Source organism: Egretta garzetta, unplaced genomic scaffold (assembly GCF_000687185.1).
Source record: "Egretta garzetta isolate BGI_Z169 unplaced genomic scaffold, ASM68718v1 scaffold297, whole genome shotgun sequence".
NCBI lineage: Eukaryota > Metazoa > Chordata > Aves > Pelecaniformes > Ardeidae > Egretta > Egretta garzetta.
In genome coordinates, this window is record NW_009260410.1 from 5122199 (window position 1) to 5142088 (window position 19890).

General features: G+C 40.4%; 2 protein-coding genes across 2 annotated transcripts in view; one reads left to right on the plus strand and one right to left on the minus strand.

Annotated features, from left to right (window-relative positions):
* The window catches only part of MFSD6 (major facilitator superfamily domain containing 6), a 31384-nt gene extending 31165 nt beyond the window's left edge, over positions 1-219 (minus strand). Inside the window, exon 1 of the mRNA XM_009643597.2 lies at positions 182-219. The gene's annotated coding sequence lies outside the window, so the exon portion shown is untranslated. The remainder of the gene's footprint in view (positions 1-181) is intronic.
* Positions 220-14238: 14019 nt separating this feature from the next.
* The window catches only part of HIBCH (3-hydroxyisobutyryl-CoA hydrolase), a 51689-nt gene continuing 46037 nt past the window's right edge, over positions 14239-19890 (plus strand). Inside the window, exon 1 of the mRNA XM_035899119.1 lies at positions 14239-14273. Coding sequence (XP_035755012.1) covers positions 14239-14273 — 35 coding nt within the window. The remainder of the gene's footprint in view (positions 14274-19890) is intronic.

Sequence of the window (19890 nt, forward strand, 5' to 3'; positions counted from 1 at the left end):
GCCGAGGCCGCGGGCGGCAGATCGGTACCTGCGCTGGGCCGCGGGCTGGGCGTTTGGGTTACAAATAGTGTTTGGGGAGCGTTCGTGGACCCTCACCAACCAAATAACTCGACATTCGCGGTGCTTCCCGCTCCTCAGAAGTTCCAAACACGTATTACAGCGTGAAGAATTAAATTATTACCTGTAGTGCCTTTTGCAGCCACTGGCATCATCCCTTTGGTAACATTGTTTCTGGAATTACATACAAATAAAACTACGCAAATGCTTAAAACAACAACATAAACTCCCCCTTCCACCCCCCCACCCCCCACCCCAGTAATTATTGAGGTATCAAAACATGGGCAGGGAGGATAACTTCCCGAGCAACAGCCGAGCTGTGTTGCACTATCAAAAGGTTGGAGGTGTTAAGCTAAAGAAGGGGAATAATTAAGACAGAAAGTGAAAGGCCAGCCTGACTGAGCTTTGGGGTGTTATCAGCCAGTTCTGTACACAAGCGCTCAGACTGGGCCATAGCCCGAGCAGAGCCAATAAAGCGAGCAGCCTCCACCGGCCGGCCCCCACAGCAGCACAGCACGGGCGGTCTCTGCCCCGGACAGCGACCAGACCACGGACAACGTTAACTGGGATACCACAGGACAAATGCAATACTCCTGGCATCTTCTTATTCATACTTCCCTTTTGCTGAGGGAGGATCCCTCTTCGCTCAAGGGGAAAAAAAAAAAAACCTGCATTATTTTACCCAAAGGAAGAAGTTGAGGGAAAACTACAAGTTCTCATAATTGAGGCAGACGGAGAGGAATGGGGCACCATGGGTGTTCAACCCATTTAATCTGAGTCCTCACCAAAGTGAAAAGGACTCCTCAAGGTTGTTCCCCTCCCATGCTAACATACTGATGGAGTGTGATCTTTATACGTGGACACAAAGGCTACTGAGGACACCTGCTCGATTCAAAGCTTGCCTACCCTACGGTAAAGGCCTCTCTTGAAGGAGGCTGGATACAAAAGCTGCACTTCGTAGGGGAGACGACCTGGGGCAGGAGAAGGCTTGTTTATCATGCCTCTGGAAGGATTTTCAAAACTCTTCATCTTTGAGAATCTCCCCCACGGCTAATTAACCACAGAGAGAAACCACGTCTGAGGCGACCAGGAGAGCAGGCCTCCTGTAAGCTTTTGCAGAATTCAGAGACAGACAACTATTGGCTTGCATAGTGGGGGGTTTATTACAAAATATTACCATAATAAACCAGCTGTCAGCTCCAACCAAAATTATTTAATCTTGATGAAAATTTTTTGGCAAATGACTACAAATGCTTTTAGGGAGAACATTTATTTCAAATAATTTCCAGTCATTGTGAACTGAAACGGGAAAGCTGATCTTTGTAGTGGCAGACTACACTTGCTGGAGCCATAAAAGCAGTCTTGCCCTAAACTCTGATAAATCCACATTGCCCACCACATGCTAAGAATGTGACCGCCAGCTTTGCTTGTATTGCCTTTTCTTGGAACTGTGTTTTTGAGCAGTTACACCCTGATCATCCCCCTTCCTTCTGCTTGGTTTTGGAAGTGCCAGGGACATTTCCTAAAAAATAAAATAATAAAAAAAAAAATGCACTCGGAATGGAGGCATTACGACAAAATGTGTAACGTTTCTTTGTAGGCTATTGTGTAACCTGGTATGTGAACAAGAAGTTACAGTTGAGGACCAGAGTATAGAATCTGTATTAAAAAGAGTAATTTAACAATGTTTCCTTTACTTATATAAAAATAGCTTTATATATACCTATAAATATGTGTATATGTATCTTATATATATATCTCATATATATATGTAAGAGAGATATATATAAGAAAATGGTTTCTTATTGAGTTTAAAAGCCCAATCCAGTACCAACTGAGTTTGGTCACATAGCTCAGCCAGCAGTCCGCTGCCTCCATTCGGTAAGGATCGTAAGGTAAGCATTGCAAAAAAAAAAAAGCCTTAGCATTTAACAGGATTATACCAACCTGACCGGCTACTCCAGCATGAGCAGAACTGAACATAATAGGGCTCTGCACGGTTATTTCTTTCAGTGAGGCTCCGTGTAAAGACCTGGATTACAGCCTGTTAGAAATCACTACACTTGCTCAGAGTCTCCTTTCTCTGTTCTTTCAACTATGAAAATGAGGATTAGCAAAAATGGAAGAACTGCTGCACTGCACACAAACTGTCCTAACGTATGTTTATCACAAAAGGCTATATAATGTCTAGCCAAAGCAGTGTTCAGAGAAAAGGAAATGTAGTTGTAAACTACTTAAATTACCAAGTTTTATATTGAAATACTTGGTAGTATAAAACATTACGGAAAATAAGCTAGGTCAGGTGCAAAATCCATTGAAATTAATTGAAAGATCTCTTTTTTCAAAGACCTCTGGATCAAGCTCTGAATCACAGGAAGATGTGATGAACAGAGAAACTACCAAACAGCAATCTTTTTCTCTTAGCTAATAGATAGAGTGACACTAATAAATATGCACCCTATGACGGGATATTAAAATATTCAGAAATAATAGATTATAAAATAAATATAATTCATTCATATTCAGGCCATACAATAAACTCTGTACTATAGACCCACACCTGGGTTGAATTTATCCATGAGATGGAAAGAATGCCTCTGGATTTCTGTGGGCTTTTGGTTAAATGCATATGTTACTTTATAAAGAGTTTGATTTATGTATCCTATACACCACTTTACCGTATATCACAGTGAGAACACTTGCCAAAAATAGTTACAAATGCCTCACTGCTTAAAACGCAAACAAACAACTTCAGTGTCTAAGAGAAAGGCGCAAATAAACTGAAAAATTAAAGAAAAGTAGTTATTTTTAAAAGTAAAACAAACAACATTACACACAAGTACCTGCTGGAACTTCATATTCCTAACCGTAGTAGATTTTGCTTGAAAAGGATTCAGTGGCGTCAGCTGACTCAGTGACTCGTTCCTTAGGTTAGAGGAAAAATAAAGCAAATATAGCATAACACATAAAACTTCCATGGAAAAACATCTTGTATGTTATATGTATGATACACGCATCTTGTGCTTCCGGTATTTTCCAGTAATGGCAAAGGTAAAGTATGTGAGCCCCATTTTATGGAAATGGTTTCTAGGAGCTTAGATTTTAATGTATAGAAAAACTTCTTGGTTTCTTTCATAAGCTAGAGCTGCGCTTTGAAATCGAGAATTTCTGGTTGACACAAAATATTCTGCTGTCCTTTAGCAGCTTTTAACTCCGAGCCAAAAGAAAAAAACAGAAAAAAGTCATTTGCATAAGTCAGATTAGAAAGATAAGTTGAAGGTGAGATTTGTGCTGCTAGGACTTGCTTCAGAGTACAATGAAGACAACAGAAAAACTTCCATTTCCATCGACCTTTAATATATTTTGCATAACATGAACAAAACCACTTTTTAGTCAATCCTTTGCTAGGAGAGGCACTGCACTAAGGCAACTATGGCTTTCATTCCTTATTCTTTAGGAAGCTCTTCATAACACACCAGTTTGTATATACCCCAGTATAAATCTGGCAAGAAGGTAAGTCATTATGAGGAACAAAGCAGCTTTTCCCTAAAGCAACTGTATTACCAGTAAGAAAAAAATCCTAACAGAGTAACTGAGAAATAGTCACCCAGTGAATCAGCAAATCATACACAGCTGCCAGCAGTGTTAATGGTGACCCAGGACAAAATATTCACAGCCGGTAAGACAACGAGCTACCACTGCAGTGATCGGTCTGGTTTGGCAGGGAAGCAGAGGATTCTCTTCCTCAGATTTTTAATCTAACACTTTTAGAAGCATTACATTCATTAGCAAAGAGAAGGCAAAGCAATACACAAGAGCAAATAGTAGTTACAGAAATTGTGTTTACTCTGTGTGTGTACATATGTACTTTTTCCTACTGAATAGGCCTTCCCCCCCCCCAAAATTAGATTTGCGTTTGCATGGTATCTGCTTATACAGTAGTCAACCTTTCTTCACCCCAAGATCCTTTGAACCCACTGGCAGGTATCAAATTTGATGTGCAGTGACAGTTAACAAATACTAAATTCCTACAAGGTTGTCTGAACACCAGTGGCTGGCGAAGGGAAGAAAGGCCAAGACAGTGCCCTCCACAGGAGGAAAGCCCAGGGCGTGAACTCCACAGCGGTCTCCCATTTGTCCAGTGAATCATTGCTCATGCCTCAGCAGCCATTAAGTCACTCTGTGATGAACGGGGGGGTCAGGTAAGGGAATAGAGGAGGGATCAGGAGGAAAGGGAGAAGGGACAGCTGAGGCTTTTAAAGTGGTGGAGTGAAGGGAGCGGACTGTACCAGTGCAATACACAAACCCATAGGAAATCAACTTCATTAATGTTGCTGTGCACAGAGCAAATTGTTTATGTTGGGCTGCTGCTAACCTTGATGCCATTGAATATGTGGAAAAACATGATGACCTTGATCCTGTCATAAGCTCCACTGCTACAGATTGGAGAGTGTGCAAAGCCCCACTGACTCTGTAGTCCAGGCTGGAACTATGGACAATTTATGCCATTTAGCCACTGAACCTGCAATGAATTCTGCATCGGCCTGACTTCACGGAGGGAGGGAAGCCAAAGCTTTGAGATGGATCTGCTTAGACCTCCTCTTTTAGCAGGATCCCCAGAAAAGACCAAGCTTCTAAAACTTAAACAGCCCCTGCATGCCACACACATTTTATTCTAAATAAAACCTAGAAATGTTAAAATAAAAATGCAAAATGACTAGGGCAGACATATACACCCACCTCCTCTGCCTGCTATATTCTGGCAGGATGGGTCCTTGCTTCCAGATTCGGTTTCAGCAACACAAATGCATGCTTTCTATGCTGGATTCTCAGGGGACTAAGTAACTATTGAGGCTATCATGTTTTTAATAACTGCAGGTACACGATTGAGGGATGGCAAACTGAGCAGTTCTCTCTCATCCCTAGGAAGTTCCTTCTATCCCTTCTGAGAGCAAGGGGTTGAGCAAATACTGGCATTCAAGCAAGAAATTCTTATCTGTCACTGTCATTTACATCCCCCCCAAAACCCATATAGGGTCAGATACCCCCATTTTCCTAATAACTTGTCAATGATTTGAAGTTAGTGGGAATTTGAGTTCTCAGCTTTTGCCTAAGTTTCTGAGAATAGCTTTTAAAAGAAATACAATACCACTGCACAGCAAAATATTCCCTGACCAAAACAAATTTTAATTGATGTTCAGTATTCTACATATTGAAAAATTATTGAAGAAAATTACTTCTGATTTTACACAGCATTATATATTCTTCTCCTTTAATCCAAGGAGTAGCTCTCACTATTTATATGGCTAAAAAAATGGTGATAGTTCAAAGCAGTTTTTAACTGAACTGGTTTTTTTTTTAATCAGATACAAGCACAGTCCTATCGTCTTATCTCTCTGATTAAATTCAGGTCTTCTGCAATGTAGCTTTGTAAACCTAAACCAAGACCAAGGCAGGTATTTTTACTTAGTACATGCAAATGTGATTTTTGATGAAAACTGCTTGAATGACACAAGCAGTGAAATAATCTTTTGTACTGAGGGACACATTGCACCAAATTCAGGCTAAGGCTACCTGCTGACTTCAGAGGCCTCACATCTAACTCTCTCTAGGCTGAATTTGGCTTATTATAAATAGGAGCAGTAAATGTCACTTTTCATACAGAAGGGAGGCACAGTGTTAGCCAAGATATCCAACCTCTTTCTCCAGAAAGCAGACTGATCTTTTTTTTTTATTTTGTGTTTCATCTCAGGACCTCCAGCATAAATGATCAGTTAATCTGTTCTACCTTCTTGGTTAGTATGACAACATCCAAGTGATACTAGTAGTTGAATTCAGTTTCAAAGTGAAGTTCAAACAGTGCCCCCTCCCCAATGTTTGAAAACAACGAGGAATTTACTGATGCCCTTCTCAAATTCTTGAGATGATACTCTTCGCTATGAAGAACAAAGGACCGTAGTACTTCAGTATCAGTAGGAGGATTGCCATAGACGTCAGTTACACTGACATTCAAAGCAGTATCTCTGAACAAAAATGATCATGAAATAAATGGATCCTTTTTAGACAAACAGAAGCACTCATCTGTTTAAAATGCATTTAGGACAGGTAAACTACGTTGTCAGTTATGCCATGGAATAGTAATAGCAGCTTTAATGTTCTCTGATAATATTAGAGAATAATGTTTCCATTTTTGTATTCAGATTTTTGGCTGAAAACAAAAATCATTAGTAACATATAAGAAGTGTTTTGGATGTTTTCTTTTTACGGCTATCAGTGCAATGTGAGATAAAGACTTCATGTGACAGAACAAACTGTTTCAGAAATATTGTACACAGCTATTCATCTTTTTCCTGCAATATCCCAATAATCACAATGTATTTAAGATAGGGCTTAACATCCTGTAGTATTCTCAGTGGAAAGCTTCAGAACATCTGTTTATTTCAGAGTCTGAAGTTGAAGATAAAAATAAGACAAACAAAATCTCAGAAGATATTAATAGTTCCATACTTAACCGAGCTCATTAATAAATTCATTGGATTCCTCCCCAGCAGTTTTTTTTCCAAACCTGGAAACTAAATTGTTGGCAGTGAAAAAAAGCAACATATGTTTAGTTTTCAACAGAATGTTAATTTAGGTTTGAAGGACCTGATTCTGCAGTGTGTATTGGCCTAAACTTCTAAAACCAATGACAGTTGGAGACACACAGTTCAAGCAAAGACCAGGTCCTCCATTAGCAGTACAACATTATATTTGGCAAAGACTGAGAATGTATAGCTTATGGCAAGCTAGCTGCCATGATATAGCTACTGTGAAACCCAGCCTGGTTTCAGGAAGCAGCTTCCCTTCAAAACAGAAACACATCATAGAGCGAGTTTGTCCCTTCCATTTAATGTCTTATTTTACCCACAGGCACCAAATAATCTTTCTCACAGTCACTCTAACAGCATTAGATAGTCGGAAGATAAGAAAGTGGACCTCAGCTGTATATATAAGGCGTGGAATAACACCACTCTGAGGTATCAGGTTTCAGTGTAGGACAACTACTTGTTCTCCCGTAGTCTGTTTGGAAGTGTCAGCAGGATCTAAATGACCTTACACAGGGAGCACTCAAACAGAAGCAAAAAGATATTAGACTGTTTCCCGGTTTTGATTTTTTCACTGCCTTGTTGGACAAGGACAAGGTTTCAACCATATGCTAAGACACTTCACTAAAGTTAAGGCGTTTTAGGAGGCAAAGTGGGAAAAGGGAGCAAACTTGATATATGCTACCACTTCAGAGTACACAAGTACTGCCAGAAAAATTAGGGTGTAAAAGTTATACATTCCAGTTTAGTTGCTCTACAGTGTATAAAAGAGTAATTGCCTCTTGTGTTTTAGCCTCGCAGTAGGGAATGGCAAGGTGCCTTCCTCTTACATCATTGAACAGTGAGCTCCCAGAGATGGGGCTGGACGTCACTCCCTGCTTGGCACCGTGACCAAAAGTGCCACCTGATTCCACCTGGCAGTTCCCCGCTGCTGCACAAGGAGCACAGGTTACTCCACCGCGGTTAATAAAGCATTTCAAACAGAGTACTTCCACTCTCAGAGACACACAAAATCTCAATCCACATCTAAATTTTTCAACTAACCTTTTACAGTATTTCCATTCTCTTTGTCTCTTGCAGACTGTGATCTATTTATAACAGCTCAGCTATTTCTAAGCCTCAAGCAGACAGAAAATTGATGTGTCATTGTAAGGGTATGCCTTTGAAACGGTTGGGTGGGAAAAGAAAAAAAAAACACAGGAAGGTAACAAAATCAGAAAAAATAGTCTTGGTCTATCTAACAGTATTAACATTTCTTACCTTTTTTCTATGCCATCTCATGACTTCCTAAATCAGCACATCAACTATGAATTCTAAGTACCTATGCTTTTTAAAGTAATTTACTAATTCCTGTTCTCCTTTCCCCTCTCTTCCCCCTGTTCTATTAATAGTTGAGAAAAGGTCTGTTGCCTGCAGGGTTGGACAATTTTATCAGCTTTTAGGATGTACAACCTAGCTCCCTAAGGATTTCTTAAATTGCTACAGTGTGCTGTTAACTGTTTATTACCAGAAGGTTCAAAACTGTCAAAGTACGGGGGGGGGGAGGGAGGGGGGGAGGGGAGCAGAGAAAGATTGTAAGCGCAAAATCAATTGCAAAGTAAAAAAGAATTCTATTTTAGCATAATATATGGATTTTTTTTTCACACAGAGAGAAATTCAGACATGGATCCCATATGAATTATAGAAAAAAAAGCAGTATGGTCTCCTCATTTCAAAAAGAATATATTAGAGTTGGAAAAGGTTCAGAGAAGGATGCCTAAAAGTTTGGAATGACTTCTCTGCCTGGAACAGCCAAGTAGCCTAGTATTCATCAGTCAGGAAAATAGGCAACTTAGCAGGGAGGGGGCAGATTTACAAAGTCATGAATTGGAGAAAGCAGGTTAATTTACTCTTTCTTCTCATACATGGATGAGGACACATCAAATGAAGCTAGTAGGAGACATGTCCAAAGCTTGCAAAGATACTGTGGGTGCTTGAAGTTTGTCAAGTTTCAGGGCGGGCCAGACAAACGCATGGAAGAGAAATCCCCAGGTTACTCGACAGGAAAAAAAAATGCCACCACATCCAACTCAGGAGTCCCCTGAGCTGCAAACAGAGTGTGAGCCATGTATGCCCTCTTCTTACTTTTCGCCATGCAGCCCCTCAGGGCCATTTCTGGGAGACAGTGTCCTGAGCTAGACAGTCCTTCAGTCTGATTCAGCACGGTTGTTTTTATATCTTTTTGTTTCTAAGAGCTGTAATTTTCTGGAGAACAATTAAAAGAGATTAGAATAACAATAAATGAACAGTTCTCAAACATTTTGTACCACAGTTCATTTTCCCTTCAGTTTTACAAAATAGCGTGCATTCTTGTAATTAAATGTTTTGAGTAAACATTTGCAGATCACCTTTGGGCCTCTGATGGTTTCCTGGATCCTCGAGTTGTTCCTTAGGCCACTGTGTAAGAAGTGCTTTGCCTTAAATAATAGCTTATAGATGTCCTGAGTTAGGAAGGCATTTTTCCTATTTTGCAGAGCCACTCTAATGTACTTAAACCAGTAGCATTTCCTACTGGTGCAGGTCCAGTGGCAGATACGAGTGGCAGAAGGAGAAGCCAGAGCAAGCTATGAGCAGCTCGCTCCTTCTTGACATAAGTCACATCTAAGTCAGAAAAGCAGTAGTCTGATGTTCCTCCTCTCGTCCATAGCCTTGGCCACAGGCAGCAGCAACAGCAGGGAATGCTAAGGAAAGCCTGAGGTCTCAGTTCCTTCTTTGTAGCACACATGCTGAATAATGTCACTACAAAGAGTGCAAATGCCATCAGCTCTGAACTGTAGGTTGTTTTATTATTCAGGTTGTAGTGGAATAAAAAAGTTAAACAATTATCCTAAACACTATGGAGGACAATTGTGAATCAGCCCTCCTGATGCCTAAAACCCCTTCAGGCAGCACTTGCAGAAGTAAGACTTCTAATCTTGAAAATTCCCTGGTAAACTGCGTTATTTATCATTTCATTTGGCAAGAAGGAAAGAAAATGTGCATGGACATAAATGTACACAACACACAGGTTGCTTATCTGCCTTGCATGTCTCTCACTTTGTAAATTAATAATTTAAGCATCAACTACCATTCCAAATAGTAATTCTGGAGAAGAATTTTAAAGACCTCAAACTGCAATGTATTGTGAATTTTGACCCAACAGCACCTAACAGCACAGAATTTTAAGTAAATGCAGTATCACTAAAATAGAATGCAGTAATTGGTTTACAAAGCCTGTCTTACCCACCTTCAGATTTATTAGCTGAACAAAACTGGTAAACCTTTGGACTCTGAGCTGGGTGGGGGTGATCTCCTTGCAACAACAGTGGCTGAACAAATATACGTGGTTTATACGCAAAAGGCTCAAATGGAGGAAACGGGTATTGGAAGGTTGGCTACTAATTAACTCAGGCCTATCTGGAAAACAGAGACAGAAAGTGAACTAAACTATAGTTTCAACTCTATAGAGCTATTTACTGAGCTGAAGCACTTTCAAAACGTGGCTGAGCTATAGTTTTTTATGAGATATGTAAATACTGCCTACGTTCTACATGTTACATAGGTGTGAAAGATTAGCACAGATCTGCAAACAATTCCCCTTCCTGGACAAGAAAGGTGAAGGTTACACAGCATGGGTCACCGAAATCTTTGACAAAAGTTTCCAGATATTTAAGATGAAGCAACATCTTCTAGGGAGGATGTTTTCCTTCACCTTCTAGAAATAACCCCACATATTCCTGAGATCTGCTTCTGGTTGTTATTATTATGCAGTGACAAAGTCACAATGCATTGTTGCAGTCATTTTGTAGTGAGTAACAATGTTACCTACAAGCATTATGACTTATTGTAACTAACAAAAGCAAATGAACTACTGTGCAACAGAGAGCTGACTGCTCGTGCAAATACCCTGCAAACTTCCTGAAATTGCATACCCAGGACCTGACAGAATTTTGGGCTTTTTACTTCTGTAGATACTAGGCTTTTTTTACTTAAAAAGTGAAGAAGGTGGGAAATTCTCAAGTAGGTGGGAAATTTTCTCAGCAGAAAAGATAATTTAAATACTCCCGAGGAAAGGAGTGTGGCTGAGTGAGTGCATTTTAATACGGCATGGATTTGTTTGTCCTGTGCTAAATAAACATCCTCATTTCCTTCTGTAGAGCTGGGTAACGGCTGATAGATGGCAGCATTACAGGCTTGCATGTGAAGCAGTGGTCAGATTATTTGTTTAGGAAGAAAAAGCATGCATCCTTTCTAACATACATACAAGACCCTGGTTGGATATCTGTTTACAACAGTTTACAGAACAGCTTTTCTTTCCTTTTTCAAAGAAGCAGAAAATATATTCCATGTGTTGATTTGTAAAGCAACACAAAAATTCAACACACATGGTAGCTGAATCCTCTTCCTCTGGATCCCATACTCCTGGGTCATTGTGTTATGTGGCATTTTCTGGTATATGCACTGCAAACATATAGATAAACTATACTTACGCTTTAACTCAATAATAGGAGCTATCTTTTGTGCAATGTCAAGATGCCATTTGTTATCACCAGTGTATAGTATCTTACTGTTTCAACTATAAATGTTGATACTGCTATGAGGAGGTAAAGGTTACTTTCTTCACTTTATAGAAGTGAAAACTAAAACAGAATAATGAAAAAGCTACAAACTTATTTCTCAATGTCTGCTGCTTCTGACTATTTAAAGAATGTTGAAAATTGTATGTTGCTATTGTAATTAAGATGGCAGACAGCTGTACCTGCAAAATTCAGCTGTCTCTTACTTACTAGGAAGAAACTAGTCAATGATCAATGTTCCAAAAGGCTCACAAAAGCTACAGGGATGCTAATGGTGGCACAGGAAAAGGAATGCACAGTCCGAATGTGTTTCATGATTCTCCCGCTCAGTCGTTTGAAAAAAAAAAAAAAAAAAAGATTAACATTTCAGATTCAAAATGGATTTTTCTTTAATTTTTTTTAACATAAATCTTTCTTAGAAAAAGAAAGCTTTCTTAGCTTTCTTAGAAAATTATTTAACTTTAGCATAAAACAAACAAAAGATGTTTCTTCTTGGTGCTGGCTATAACTTTCTCTTCCTTAATTTTTTTTTAGGCTAGAAATGTCAATAAAATCACTATTCAAAGTGTCTTAAATTTAAGAAATAACATCCCAGGCTAATTCTACATGGTGCTACGTTCTCCTAGGCAAAGCTCAGCCTTTAATTCAAGTAACAGATTTGTGTGCTTTAATATCTTGGCAGGTCCCAGATTGAAACCCTGCTGTTAACTCCTGCAGTTAACCATACAATAAAGCATCTTCTCACTCCTAGAGCCTGAAGTGCTCTTAGCAACAGTTCTATAAGGTAGTGCCTGCATTTTTCTTGGCAGACAGAGGTGTGTCAAAGTATGACTAAATCACACTGTGTTGCGTGTTATTTCTGAAATAATTATATATTCCCATGTACTGCTCTTAGCAGCATGAACCTCCGTTCCAGCCTGCTACCGCAGAGACAGAGAGAGAGCAAAAAAGAAGGAGGGAGTGCCCAGGTGTGGACAGGAGAACCAGTGGCATCGTGAAATCTGCAGGGCAGATTGAAGATTGAGATTATAGAGAGGAACTGACGATACCAGAGACCATGTATTTCCTCATGAACAATTTAGATCTATATTGTGCCCTGCCACGGCTGTCACTGCTGTTCTTCACCAAGCAGCATATCCCTGGGGAAGTATATCCACTGAATGATTCAGGGCTCCAGGAACCAACTACTCAATCCCTGTCACTTCCATTGCAAGTTTGTTTATGATCCAGGATGACCATAATTCTTTTTTAAACAAACAAACAAACACTCTGACTTGCTGTACACCCTTTCCACCCGGCTAATAATTATACACAGAGATGGGAAATTGAGTTGCACTGAAGCTAGTATTTGCTCACAGTTACCGCCCCATCCCTGGAAGCATTCAAGGCCAGGTTGGATGGGGCTCTGAGCAGCCTGATCTAGTTAGCGGTGTCCCTGCTCACTGCAGGGGGCTTGGACTAGATGACCTCTAGGGGTCCCTTCCAACCCAAAAAATTCTATGATTCTATGGTACTGGAGTCTGGTAATTTATAGTTAGAAACAGAATGTATCTGCAGCAATGAATGATATATGCTTATTTTTTAGTAACTTAGAGGCCTCTATTTATTCTGCTGACCTATTTTTTTTTCCTTTATTTTTAAGTTCTCCAATCTGCTCTGCTGTCCTTTGCACCATTTGCGGCATTAAATGAAATATCTTCCCCCAGGCAATGTTTTTCAAAGGCACTATTTTATGAACAGTACTAGTTGTACTCCAGAATTAAATAAAATAGAAAGAAATTTTGAAAAATATTCTCAATATTGACTTTTAAAATCAAATGTAGACCTTTTCAAGTGAAAATTAATACCTGTGCGAGGTGTTAGATGAGTAATGTGGAAAGGTTTGAATACACACACATCCATTTAATAAGGCATTGATTGTCACGCTGTCAGCCAAGCTGCCCTGCTGAAGAGCCTCAGTTTAATTTAGAGCAATAAATTCTTAAAATAAACATCTGAGGTGCTCTCTGTACTCATCAAATCCCTGGACTGTCAGAAAGCTACTAATTAGCATCAAATGCCTTTGTGCTTAATTCACTACGATTTGACTGAAACAAAATGAGATAACTAGGTGTTCACTATGACCTCTGATAAGGAAAGGTTTGGTACCAGCTGGTTCAAGACCAAAGCGTGTGACATTCCAGCTGAGCCACAGATAAAACAGGGAGGCCAACAGGAATGTTACATACAGGACTGAACCCCTAAAATAGATTTTTAATGATTCTAAATGTTTGGGTTTTTTTTTTTTTTTTACTGCTTCTTGAATAGTATCATTCCGCCACAATAGATCATATGAGGAAAATTTCAGGCTACCAGTAGTTGGCAAGATAAGCATATAATCTGCATTTAAAATCTGATGTACATTCATTGATATAAAAGGTATGAAAAGCACTACCTTTAAAGTTAACTGAACCAATGCTAAATGCGAGATAGAATTACAAGCGGGCCAATAGTGCTTCAAAACGCTACTGACAAAGGAATTACTGCAATGTTTTAAAGTAAATCAGTCAAGTGACATGAACTTACTGTTTGGAATATTGTTCCTCCTCAGGGTGGAGATGTAATTCCAGTAGAGTATAATTATGAGTTACATAAGATTCAGTGGAAGGTTATAAGGATATATTTAAAATATTAATCACCATTCAGAAATAAGACTTTTAAAACATCAGGATAATTAGTTCCATTAAGGTTACATCTCTATTGATACTGCTCCAGCTCTTGCTAACGTAAGTCCATCAGCTGATCTTCATGTTGTGTCACATGCAAATGTGTTAATTAGGCTTATTCATAACTTCCTTTGTTTCTAAGCTGATCAGTGTAAGGAATTATGCCTGCATTTTTCATTCCTACTGTAGAGTAAAATCTTCAGAGCTACAGGAGATAGGCTGGCGGCGGGGGGAGGCACTGAAGTTGGTGAGCCCAGTTCCCTACTGCATGGCATCTGTGCAGTCCTGGTCTGTGAAATGGGTCTGGCAAACTGCTATGTCTTGACTGGGAGGTAAGTTGCCTTGTGACAGGATTTCACACTCCAGTGCATGCTCCTTTTCCATGAGGAAAGTTACTTCACAGGGCTAAAACTATTCAAATACCAAGTTTGAGGTTTCTATTCACTAGGAGAAAATTGCATGCCTTATGCAATGGTTTTTAAAAATCTCCTATACTTTGAGAGTCAAATTTCATTAATGGGCTGTTGTTGCATCTCTTTGAATCATTATAGACCACATCCTGATATAAGATTCCGCATCAGTAATATACATGGAAAGTCTGACGCTGGTGAGAAATCTAGTCAAAATAAATTAATGGGTAGAGTTTTGGACTGAGAAGAATGTGCGTAACTAACCCAAGTTAGGACAAATTTGATTAGGATTACATGTTGTAAAACCTGCATTCCAGATAGCAAAGTCAAACCAAGTCAGAATCTGAAAACTGTTCTGTACCCTTGGTTCTTCAAGTCTATCAGAGATACTTCCTAAGAAACAGCAGTACCACTTTGCACTCTGTACCACTAGTCTTACAAGTTCTGTTCTCCTATAGTAGTTTCACTGCTATTTTCACATAATACAAGCAAAACACCTCAAATAACGTCCTGTTAACATAAATAAGCTTGAATTTAATTCCTTATAGAAACACAAATTTAGAGTAAATCTTGAATTAAGTGATATTCTGGGACAGTGCTATTTCAAGAGGTCCAACAGGGACAGTGTTTTGAAATACAGACCCACATTGTGTAAAAACCACATGCCTTTTTCTCTTCCTACATACAGGCAGCTCTGACTCTCACAGAATCAAGCACAGGCATGGTGAGCAGAACAAGGGACATGATGGCAGAATGGGATGCAATACCAATATTATTTGCTAAGCAGACTCCTGAAGTCTTGTAGGCAAGCTTCCCCAAGTGAGGAGTGCTGGCTGCCACTGTACCATCACTTGCACTACCAGGGAAAAAGAAACTCTATTTCATTCTTTCCAGACCTGGGAAACTCAACCTTAAGGACTAATTATACATCCAAAGGCACCCTCAGCATCAAGATATCCTTGGGGGATTTTTTCGGTCCACTAGAAGTAACTGTCCTACCAACAGAAAATTCACTTTCCTCTGGCCCCATTCCCACACACACTCCCTACAGCTCTTTCCACCCACGCTACAGCTCTTTTTAACTGTGTTTAAAAAGCTGAGAGAGAGAGAAATGTGCTGCTGCTGCTAGTGCTCCTCCTCCTCAGGTGGGCGGGTTGGTAGCTGGTCAGTTTTCTGCAGCATTTCTCATTGCTGGATGCGTGGGAGGCCGAGAGCAGGAAGGGAAGGAAGCGGTCCGCTTGGGGAGGGAGGCATATCAAAGCAAGTGGGAAGCAAATAGCCCCTTCCCACCTGCACATGTGCAATTATATGCAAATGACAGACTAACACAATAGATCTGCAAGCAGAGCCTTCCAAGCTGTGGTCCTAAAAGGTATCAAACAGCTTGGGTCTCAAAGCCAAATTCAGGGGTGACCAGATCTCTCAGGAAGACAGCATTTTTCACCCAAAAAGAAGAACAGACCCGTGGGGAAGGAAGAGGGCGTTCCGTACAGTTATGGTTCTCTACGTAGGTGGAGGGTGGTTGGAGGGGAGGAGTGACAGATTGCTTGTGGCAGCAGGGAAGAAAGATGTAGGAGGGTGTTTGCCCAGGGTCCCGCCTAACCTAGGGGTACTGGCAGGGTGGGTGCGGCGCGAGTGGTTATGTCTGAGCTGGGGTGGTGGGAGGGGAGGAACCCACGGGTGGATGGACCTTGCCTGGGGCCTCTCTCCTGGCCTCATCAACACAGCAGCGTCTGCAGCAGCAGCAGCCAGCCACCCCCGCAATTTTCCCGGTGCCCTCTGAGGCCAAAAGAAAATGAAAACTACTTCACTCACAGAGTTTCATTATGGATTTGCTTTCATCCTTTTCCAAATACTTCTAGTTCCCCACTGATAAGATGCAAATTAACTGGTAAAAAAAAAAAAAAGGACAAAAGAAAAAAAAGGGTTTTTTTCCCCTCTCACACGCTTTCTTGTTACAGGAGAAATTCACTACTGCATGCCATTAGCAGTGCCCTCATTCCAAATCTCTGACTTCAGAGGTTATATGGATGCATTATCTGAAAAGTCTCTGACTAAAATCCCTTGGGAAGGCACTCTGTTCCTATGGGATTACTCACATTACAGACAAAAGCAAAAATTTGCTTCTCCGTATCACATACATCTTTCAATCCTTCCCTGGGCTGGCCTGTTGTTAGAGACTGGAGAAACAGATTAGTTCTCCACTTATTTTAAGGCTACTTCTACTCTCACTGACATCAATGGATGACTCTCCACTGCAGTACTAGGTGCCCACGTCGGCACAAGGAAATCTGAACCTGTGTCATCTGTGGAGATGTTTTAGAATACTGTCAACTGAGACTGGACTAAGAAAAAACAATTTGAGGATTGCTTGGCAGTACAGTAATAACCAGTTAGCAGGGATGAACTGGAAATTTTCCCATTCTATTCCTCAAGCCTTCACAGAGTCATTTTTCCTTACCTTCATGCGCTGTATGGATGCACTTACTACCCACACGGAGAGAAATTAGATGCTAGCTGTTAGACCAGCAGAGGAAAAGATTAAATTTACAGCAAGCCTGGACACAGGAGCACGGGACATGATGAAGTGCTTGTACCATTTATTATCTGGTCTTGGTGAACTACACTGGGAGCTCTCAGAGCCAAGTAAGTGAGAGGTACAAATAAATGATTAATTAGGGGTATATAGGTGGCATACAGAACACAGCTGAGCTGCAAAGAATCCTTCTTGGGAGCAAGAGCTCCCACAGCCTGAAGTTACATGTTTTTCTGGAAAAGAACCCAAAAAAACCCCAGAAACAAAACCCAAAAACATCTGCTCAACTCTAAAGTCCTCCTACAGTCTGCAATTTGTTTTCTCTTCCTGCCTATCCTTCTGGCTATTGCACTTATACTCCCCAAGTTCCTGGCTTGCTTACTAGGGGTGCTGCTCACCCCTAGATGTCCAGTCTCCTGCAGCCCTCTGCTAATAGCAGTATCATCCATAAACTCCCAGGTTAAAGGTCATCTCATTCCGCTTACGCTTGTGCAACTCCATTATTTTCACTCTTTTTCCTATTTCTACTTAGGGAAGTCTCTTATTTACTTTTTAGAAAACATTTTCACTTTGCTACTTCACTCTGCAGAAAACGGGGTGTGCAGGAGAACTATTAAAAACCAGGATGATATCTGAGTTACTTTTTGGACTGGCTTTCAGTCACTAAATGGCTCTCTGTGAGAAAATTCCAATTTTCTAACACCTACCCCCCCCCAGGTAAATTCAAGCCATCACCAGCATGTTTTAAAACGAAGTAGAATGCTAAGCTCAAGGAATATGGCTCTTCTGTCACCACCCCTTCTTCTTAAAACCTTTTTTTTTAAAAAAAAAGGAAATAATTTTAACATTAAGCAGAAATTCAGTGTCAGCACTGTAGAAAGAAATCGGTAGCTGTTGCAAGAAAACGCTTGCTGTTACTTCGTTGTTTACAAATGAGCAGGCCCCACTTTTGTTCTTAAATCAGACATATGGCTGGAAGACAACAACAAAGAAAGGGTCTACACCATTATTTACACTGAAGCTGGAGGGAGAATAGATGGGGGGGAGCAAATTAAAATCAGCATAAGTAAAAGATGAATCAGACCACTGACTTCTGTTTTGGACTCTAGAAACAGCCAGCCTATGTAATCATGTCCTGATCACAGTCTTTCCCATGTGTACCATGCGCAGGTGGAATTTACTGAGGTTTCCAGGGGTTTCAAACAGCCTCCACCTCCTCTTACCCAAGGTTAGCTTCCACACACCAATTTCTTCATTTCCACCATGACACTAACAAAAAGATTACCCTACAGAAAGGTCCTGCTCTTGTTTGTCTGTGAAATATACAGACTTTCAGACATAGGATACAAAGTACAAAAATGTTATCTGCTTATCAAACTCCCCATAATTTGGGTATGCCTGGATGAGAAATGCAGAATCATATCATCCTCAAAAATAATTAAAAAAAAATAAAAATCTAAGTGTTCAGATTTGCAGCTGTGATCATTTGGTGTCATGTAGACTGGTTTGGATTTAATTGCATGGTACTTGCTGTAAAACAGCATATAGAACTGTACATACTCAAGATGACACTAATAGGCTGCATCTTTAATGATCATATGATCTGTAGGTAAAAGTTCAAATAGTCTGGATTGCTTAATGAATTCTGCAATTAATTAGTTCACAGTAGGCAGTCTCCCAATGCCTGCAAAAGCACCTCATGTCCTGTTCTCAATTGTTTTTTGTTCACAGTGTACAAGACTGAAATCTGAGACTGCATAATACAGAAATGTTCTGTGTCTTTTTCTGTGCCTATTTAGTTTGATTAAGATTTTTACAACCAAATTTAATATACCCTGAGAGTTACTGCAACGGAAATGCCAATACAGATGACGCTGCTATAAGCAGGGGCTGAATCATTTCTTGAAATGAAGAGCAAGGTTGCCCTCTGGGGACTTCGCTAGAGAGAACTGCCTCCGAGAGCTGGGATTTTTTTGTTCCAGCAAAATAATTTTGCTACAAGGTTTTAAGATTACCTTTTTTTAAATACAAATGTGAATCAAGACAGACAGTGCTAAGAACTTGCTACATCAAGAGATGATGAAGCTACATTTCTACCTATTGTATTGTCATTTACTCCATGGTTCATCACGCTTTTTTTTTATTATCTCATGCTCGTATGTGTCAGCCTAAGAAAGTTTGATGTAGTTACTGAAATACAAGTTAATTTAGTATTATGGATTCCTACTATAATGTCCATAAATTCTCAAATGCTTTAATCTTCTGTTTTTTAAAATATTGCAACTTTCCTGGTTGCAATTTCTGAGCTTATTTACGCTGAGCACATGCTGCACTTGAGCTCACAGTTCTGTCCCTAGCTCCTATCAGGGCAGTAACCCTATCAGCTGTTTATTACCCTGCATTTACCTTCTATGATAACCAGTTTCTGGTGGGATGTTACATTAGAGCAGCTCTTTAATTCCCAGCTCACTAATCTTGTGTGTCAGTAGCTAAGAGAGCAGCACAGGCATGGCAGCAGCTGTAAAGCATGAGAAACAGGGAGGTCAGAAATGAAGAAAATGGTTTTGCTGCTGAAAAAAATACATTGTCAAAACACAGTCAGAGTCCACAAAGTTCAGCTTTGAAGGTAATTTGGCAACATGGCTTTCGCCAGCTTAGGCAGCAACCACCGTGGTTTATATTATTGCTATGTACAGCATCATTTGCTTCACAGACGAAGGACCAGCCTCACCTCAGGCCCTCACACCTCCTGGCCTCCAGCCTCACCTCAGGCCCTCACACCTCCTGCCCTAACCCCGGAATGGGGAGCAGCAAGCTTTGGACCAGAACCTGTCAAGGTGAGGAAAACCCTTCATGCAACTACCGAGCAACGGGCCTGCAGCCTTGCTTATAAACCCCATGCCACCGCCCGGCTGACCTTCTGCCTTTGTTGAACGGAAAAGTCGGTATGTTGAACGGAAAAGGGCTGTTCGGGGGAGCCGCCCGCCGCCGGGGGCCGCCCCC